This window comes from Ylistrum balloti, unplaced genomic scaffold (assembly GCF_031769215.1).
Source record: "Ylistrum balloti isolate Yb309-2 unplaced genomic scaffold, AGI_CSIRO_Ybal_v1 Utg371156, whole genome shotgun sequence".
In the NCBI taxonomy this organism is placed as follows: Eukaryota; Metazoa; Mollusca; class Bivalvia; order Pectinida; family Pectinidae; genus Ylistrum; species Ylistrum balloti.
Window position 1 is genome coordinate 47,253 of NW_026782633.1, and position 8,370 is coordinate 55,622.

General features: G+C 33.5%; 1 protein-coding gene across 1 annotated transcript; it reads right to left on the minus strand.

Annotated features, from left to right (window-relative positions):
• Positions 1-718: 718 nt before the first annotated feature.
• Positions 719-7,019, minus strand: LOC132561155 (uncharacterized). Its single transcript, XM_060225882.1, has 4 exons — positions 6,837-7,019; positions 5,596-5,756; positions 4,645-4,798; positions 719-2,355 (listed from the first exon to the last, which is right to left on the minus strand). The coding sequence occupies exons 1-4, from the start codon at positions 7,017-7,019 to the stop codon at positions 1,582-1,584; spliced, it is 1,272 nt and encodes a 423-aa protein (XP_060081865.1). The 3' UTR covers positions 719-1,581.
• Between the last annotated feature and the right edge of the window lie 1,351 nt (positions 7,020-8,370).

Consider the following 8,370-nt stretch of genomic DNA (forward strand, 5'->3'; position numbering starts at 1 on the left):
CAGTCAGCAGCTGGTGCAGCCAATTATACTGGGGTAAATATACATGTCTTACTTGAGCTCGGGCTCCTTGAAATAAATCTTTCAACCTGGTTTTGCAACCACGACCTATGCACACGTCTGACATGATTATTAGTAAACATGATTGGAGATTTGTAGTAATTTGAATTTAATACAGAATGTCTGACTTAAGTGTAACTTTATCTACGTAATTGTCTATAGATACTTAGCAAAAATTGTATGAATACTTAATAGAAATACCTTTACATGTTTCAGGAAATTAACATACTTGCACATTCACGTGTCAGACAGGATTATCATTTCTGGCCCCATTTGTTAATCATTAATTAGAATATCTAACTAATTTATATCCATTATTGTTATGTTTAATGATAAACGAAGAAAAGTGGAATGACGATAACATATTATCAGTAATATCTAATCATTGTTAAGTTTTTATGATACAAACTAAACTGTCAGTTGTTCTTTAGAGGATAGATTTCTAGTGCAGAAAACACCATGTTAAGTTATACCTACTGAATTTAATTCTAAAACAATACAAAATACCTGATGTGCTTTGATACTACACAAAACTGGGAAATATAGCACTTAAAATTTATTCAATAGACAGCATATATACATAAAAAGTTTTTAAAGAAGTATGAAATATAGACTGAGATTGCAGCAAAATTAGACAAACTTTGATATATTCTTTATTTTGTGAAAATTTTGCATTTTTTTAAAAGCAAAGTTATCAATATGCTTACATTTTTTAAGTCAATATAACATGTGGTATCAAAATAGCAGACATTTTATGTACTTTAAGCTGGTATATAAATATTTTCATTTAAATTTCTCATGTAGCAAGTATTTGTCATTATGTTAGGGTACCTTTGTCACTCAACCTGGTATTATACAACGAGGTCCAGTATGACTATAAGTAATTATAATGACTCATCATGGTGTTATACAAGGAGGTCCAGTATGACTTTAAGTAGTTATAATGACTAATCATTTATGCAGTTGTAGGTTATTTTCATGTATCTTCATATGGAGAAAAAAATGATAGAAATCTATGTGGGGGCCAAATGTTGCCCCCACCTTAAACATGACAAAAAAATTAAAAAATTATAACAAAATAACAACACAAACAATAATTGAAATCACCTGGATTTACAATATACTACAAATGTATGCTACCTGTAAGCTATGGTGTCATGTAATGTCTTTCAGTTGATGTATAGGTACATGTATGTTCACTTTACATATATAAAGTAATATTGGAATAAAGCTTAAAGATCAATTTCAGTTGAGTTCAGTTCAGTCATCGGCCATTTTTTGTAATCAAATTAATGCAGATAAGACCATCCAATCACTGCCATGCTTCTAAATGGTAACACATGAGCAGGCAGTGGCTGGTAGCTCCAATCCAATAAAAGCGAAACTGGAAGTTGAGTTATAGTCATCTAAAAAGGCATTACAAGCTTCCCAAGTGAGTTCAATCTTGTTACTATTCAACTCATGTAACTATATTTGGTGATCCAACTCGCCTTTAGACATCAGGTTTACTCAAGGTTTAATGTTTCAATTTCTTTTAGCAGAGGTTAGTTTTCGTCTAGCTTCTAAAAATGCTTCAAACCTTTTCTTTTTGACACTTTCTTGTTTTTCAATTTGATGTCTAGCACGTGAGGATTTAATATTGTCTAGTTGATGGCCAGAATCACTCTTGCTATCAGAATAACTGTCCCCATTGGTGGCAGATGTACTGACAGACTCACAGCTTGAGTCAGATTGATGATCCGAGTCACTATTAGTACCACTGTTAGATCTAGAACCTTTGTCAGGACTATTTTCAACATTGCAGCTGTCTGTTCCACCTGCAGTAGTGGCAGTGGTACCAACAGTTTCAGGCTTTTCTGAATCATTTTGATTTTTCACTTCACTGCCTGTACAGAATTGTGTCCCTTTAGTTATCGCAGGCTCAGTAGTACTTTGATTTGAGTCACTACTGCTTGCTATCCGGGAATATCGCCTTTTACCTTGATGTGACCTAGCCTTCAACTCGCCTTCTTTATCCTCTGGATCATCCTGTATTGTACTTGCTTCACACATAGTCTCTTCAGGATGATTGTGCTGATAATTTAACATATTATTGTATTTAACACATGGATCCTGAACATCAGGTCTGTTGCATCCTTCATCACCCTTTAACAATCCAGCAACACCTTCACTGTATTCAACACTGGCTCCATTCTGTTCATTTTCCGATTCACTGCTTGAGCTAGCTGGACCAAGTAATTTGCTGTGATAGCCTTTGATCCGGTGGTGTCTTGTAGTATATTTATGTGCTCTTTGTTTCTGAAAAGAAAAAAAAAATCAAGATTATTTTTGAAAAACAAATATATTTCCCTGACATTGTCAATGATTATAAAATATGAATATTTGCCAGTCTTGAATAAATATGATTAGAACTTAAAAGACTTTCCAATTCAATTTTATCATAATATACTTGCTTGAAAACTATGTTGTACTTGTGTGTTGTATCTTGGTCTTAAAGGAAATATCAAGTGGTGTTACATAAATGTAATTGATATTGACCATATGCATAGAACCTATTAGGATTCAGAGGCCAAATCCAAAAGAAATCACCAAGTTTTATAGCACATAGTTGTAAATGAATGAGATCCCTCATTACATAGTTTTGTTTTTTAACTGGGTCAATTGCCCGTGAATTCTTAGGGTTACTTTAGGGCACAAGCTCTTTAAACTAACTGGTGTCTACCTCAATGGACAATATGCTGGAGGCTCATCACACACCATCAAGACCAATAAGAATAAAGAGTGTTGCCATGCACAAATCATGTGACACAACAATGTATCTCAACAAACTCAATAATTCTAAACCTAAAATAAAAAAATCAGATGTGGTTGATTCAATTTTCAAAAATACAGCAAAATGACAAGTTATGGAAAGTTTGTAAAAGACAAGAGCCTTTGAATTGAATAATATATAATCAGGTATGACAGAATCAAAGCGGTTCCTCTTATAAAGCTCAGAACTCATAATTTTTTTTATTTTACCAGCAAACAATATCATACACACTACACAAATGTGCTCATTTTTACATACACAGCACATGTATTACTGCAGTGGTGAGATTCATTTCAAGTGACTTAAGAATTAGACAAAAAGATTCTTTACAATAATAGAGTAGCTACTAGCCAAAATTTTCTTGACTGAAATTAAGTCAATAAACATTTCAACTGACAGGACCAGCCCAGCACCACACATTTTTCCATCTGGTGTTTGGGGTAAAAGAAAACTTGAGGTACTCATAGGGCACCATGTAAGTCACATCCACTTTATCCTAATAGCACGCCTCCATCCTTCAGGCCCCAAGCATCACACCAACATTACTTTTCTATTTATGCTCCTCTTCCAGCCATTGAGTCAGACCAATTTCCCTCAAGCCCCTGAGGTAGCAAACTCTACTCTTCTGTTTTCACAACACTCTTATACATATCTGTCTTGTTTGAATGTTCTTTCTGTCCTCACTCAGGTGATATGGGTTGAAGACAACAGTGATTCTAATCCATCCCACTAGCTATTAACCATATTTTGTTAAAAACCCTTTCCTCCATATGGAAAGAATATGATATTACAGATTTACTAGCATTTCATCATATTTATGAAACCTTTCTGTCTCTGCTGGACATCTCCACCTACTTACATATTGTATGCATGGAACCCCTAACAGTGTTTTAAATACATTTGGATTGAATATTTTATTTTACTATTTACAATATACTACAATATATCAAAACTTTCTGCACCAAGGAGTATAGCATCCTCTCTCTTGCAGTGAAAAGTTCAATAAAAAATTCATAGAAGGAAAAAATTCCCTAAAACAATAAGTAATGCGGAAAAAAAATTATTCAAACGATTTACAGCTTGAAAGAAACTTCCTCCAAACATTTTACAGCTTAAGAAAATGACAGATTTCTTTTAAAAAATTTACAATAAGAATAATTTCTTGGAAAAATCAATGGTTTCTTTCAAACCTTTTACAGCATGAAAGATTTCTTTCAAGGCATAAAAAGTACAAAAGAGTCCCTTCCAACAATCCATAGCATGAAAGACTTTCTTTATTCATTTTACAAAATGTTTTGTTATAACAAAAAAGATGTATGGTAAACAATACATGATAATATCCATTATAACTGCAACCCTGGTAAAATACTAGCTGTACCATTCGGTTAGAGAGAACTTCTCTTTAGCTTGATTCGTTGAACGTCAGACTAGTAAGCCAGGGGTCTCGGGTTTGATTCTTTGCAGAGGCATTGAAATAAATAATGACCTCTGTTACATTGGCGCCTATGTATGAACCCAGGAATAGTACTTAGCCATGCCCCACTAGCACTGCTGTAATCCCTGGAAACTTGAGGACCAGTTATTTGCTGGAGGGGGAGAATTCAACCCTGGTAAAATACTAGCCGCAATATACCACTCGGCTAGAGAGAACTTCTCTTTAGCTTGATTGGTTGACCATCAGACTAGTAAGCCAGGGGTCCTGGGTTTGATTCCTAGCGGAGGCATTGAAATATATAATGACCTCTGCTACATAACACAACTGTCAGTATACATACTTTTTGCTGGTTTCTTTTTCTGTCAATTGATCCAACACTCTCCACACCCTCCACCTCACTAGATGTAATTTCTTCTTCATCAGAAACTAAGAAATCATCCAGACCAGACTCCTCATCTTCTGAATCATAAACATCTTGATTGTAACGATGGGTTCTGCGATGAAAAATTAGCAATGTCTTAAATTTATGACTTACTTCATATACGAAACATTTAAACGATAATTCTTATTTGATTCTGGAAATTAAATGGTCTGAATTCAATTCCTTTTTTATTACCATGACCCTGTCTAACCCAGTAATGTTACATTAAACTGTTATAGCATAACCAATAAATTTGCTTGTCATAGAGACTGCTTGTTTCCTATAGATTTATCATCTCAGATCAGAAAGAATTTTACTTTTAAGTTGAGGCCAATTTGTATTAGCTGGTGGCTATTTAATTAAGCGTCATGTGGGAGGTCCTTGGGCTTTTTCTGCTACTTTTGCAATGGCTTTGAATTTGGCAAAGTGTGCAGCAAAATTTCAACATTGGAGGAAAATCATAAAACACAAAGATAATCATAATTAATCATAATCTAAAGGTCTTCTCCTTTTTGTATCAATCTTATATTTTGCTGTAACAAATACACAATCATCTGAAGCTAGGACTGACTTTCATCACACTGTACATTGACAACATCATCCTGATGTTTTGAAAAAATTATCAAACTACCATTTTTTGAGAGTTTTAGAACTTGAATTTTCTATAATATAAAGGCTTTTTGTGTTTGGAATGGACTCCATATTTGGCCAAAACTCCAGCTGTAAGAGAGCCTTAGGCCAACCTATAATATTATACAGAAATATCCTGATGAAGCGTCTTTCCCAAAGTTTCTGAAATATTAAAACAGAAACAAATAGGTTAATCAGTTATAGGCAATTTTTTCAAACATTTTCCATGTAGAGACTTACACTCTATTCAATCTGTCGAAAACTTTTCTAGGTTTCAAACGACCTATTGCCTTATTGGAGGATTGAGGAGTTGTAGGTATGTGACTCCACACACTCTCACGTGACGGCATTTGGAATGATCGTGAATTTCTTTTGCTTATTCTTTCTGAACTTCTTGACCCCTGAAAAAAAAAAAAAAACAATGAGTAGACCTTTGAGAGCTTATTTTTTTACTCCTGAAAATGTATTTTGTCTCTTGGGTCTGATGAGTGATGTCTACATCGAATATGTTTTTTCCTGGACCTTCAAATTCGTGATTTGACTTCTAAAATTTCCAAATGTCAACCACATGCCCTGAATCAGATTCATGACCAAAGGCAAGATTGATGCTGGGTCTTGCACCAATATCAAATAACACTGAATGATCAGGACAATAAGATGAATGTTTGGCATGTCTAGCCATGGGTCAACTAGTCATTAAAAAAACCATAAATACAATACAAGTCACATGTCACTGGTCACTGAAAATTTCTCAGTTTTGAGACAGAAATGTTTGCTCTACCTGTTGTCAGTCTCATCAAAATATGCTATATTAACTTAATTCAAATCTACTCTATATCTTGTTTAATTCATTGGATAATGCGTTTCTGCATTCTGATGTCTTGCTGTCACCGTTGTTATGATACAAGATGTATTTATGTGAATTAAACAAATTTTTAATCAAAAAGTTGCGACAATAGATTTTATCTCGAAATGAATTCAACAAAATGTAATGATAATTTGAGATATTATATTATGATAAGTGTTTTGACTTTAATGAAATGAAATTATTATGGGTGTTAAATCATGTTAATGTTCATTATCACAAATTATAAATGTATTGTAATTAATTAATTTTTTTATCCTCTCGATTTTTCACGATAAATTGTGTTAATAAATGTTCCACTCTTTTAACACAATACCTTCTAATTAATTGTTTTTCAAAGTTGTCTAAATATATTCCTCTGTTGTAATGCTATATCAGTCTTAGTTACGAAGAGTTACTTCCCTTCACAATTGACCTCGCACATCGCGGCACAATCAGTTTTATCGATTTCCTTGCAAAACACATAATGTTTACTGTTACATTTCCATGCATTATGCATATTAAACGACATCAATTCATAACACAATATTTGCTGAAAATGATACTTATATTTTGCTTAAACATCGCTTTCTGGGGATGTAAACGAGATGTAAACAGACCCTATCCGTGAACCAACCATCTGACTCATGCCAGTATTTCCATTATTTTCATCGTCTGAATCCGAATCCAGAAGCGTTTTCAAACGTTTCTTCTTTTTTGGTGACTGTATGTGCAGGATTTTGCGCCGAGAAGGTCCCGACTCCTCGCCACTCGACGAGGAAAACCGCCTTAGTCTAATCGACTTTCGATTGGTGGGCATGTTGTTTTTATTTATATGCTAAAGAATCAGAGTTGCCTCCCCTCTGTCCATGTGAATTTCGTAACGCGGACGAACCTGACGGAAGAGTTCGAGGCTTGGCGGTTATTTATTTATTTTTTTTACCGGGAACATATAAATAACATATATTTACACGAAAATATATCTATTTTTATTTAAAACAATAAATGTTTCTTCACATATTTTAAAGGCAAGGTAAGGTTTAAAGGTTAAAAGCACACAGCTTTATATTCTGAATTTCGGGTATACTTAACCTCACAAACAGATTAGTACAACATTTATTCCATTGTATACCCGTTCAATACAGCGGATAGCAACATGGAAATTTTGTGTGATCATATCAAATAGTGAAATCTCAATTCAAGCTCAGTAAAATTCCACTGAAACGAAAATGGCATAAGCTTTATCTCTTAGAAATGAAGACATATATATATTTAGATCATCTTGATGTCATCAGATTGGAGATGATTTGACATATATGAAAAAGAGGGCGATAATAGAATTGGTATCCAGAGCTGTTTAATCGATTTTTGACAAATTAGTATTTTAAACTAAACTAACAATAAATATAAAAGAAAATGCACCTACGAAATCCGTCCCGTCACCAGCTGAAATAGGCATCAAGTAGCAATTATGATGTCATAATATATTTTAAATTGAGATGTATACATTATGTATTTTCTGTATGTGAACGTGGACAGCGATGTCATTAATGGTAACATTTATATAGTAAAACTATTGGTCCCTATGTCTGAAATTAATATATTTTAACGATCAAGTTTGGCGCAAATTTACGTGGAGACTCCTGAAAAATATAAGATGGAAACGGCCATATGATCAGGAATAGCGAGCGCCTTCTGCTTCATCGACAACACTAGTAATGTAAATCTTAGTCCCAAATTAAAACAATTAGAACTAGAAAGCTACCACGTTAAGTACAGACAGAAAAAGTCCATTTCATTATGGAAAAATAATAAGGAAAATAAACTCACGATGAAATATTATATTCCGAAAGAAATGATTATGAAGACTATAAAATTAAGTTATCAATCAGCGAAATATTACTGTACACTAGAAATAATACACAGCAACTCCAAGTATTATCAAGGCGAAAGTAATAACGTACAAGAATAAGACAAAAACAAAAAAATAAAAAGATAAAAACAAACAAAATTGAAATAAAACAAGAGGTTTTGTTGAAAGGCTCACGTGGCATTGAAAAAAGAACGACCTGTTACAACATCTTCAATAAACTCCTTTTTACCTATCGAGAGCTTTTATCAAACCATAGTTTGTTATTTTCACCATATCTGTAAAATCTACATGCTATAAC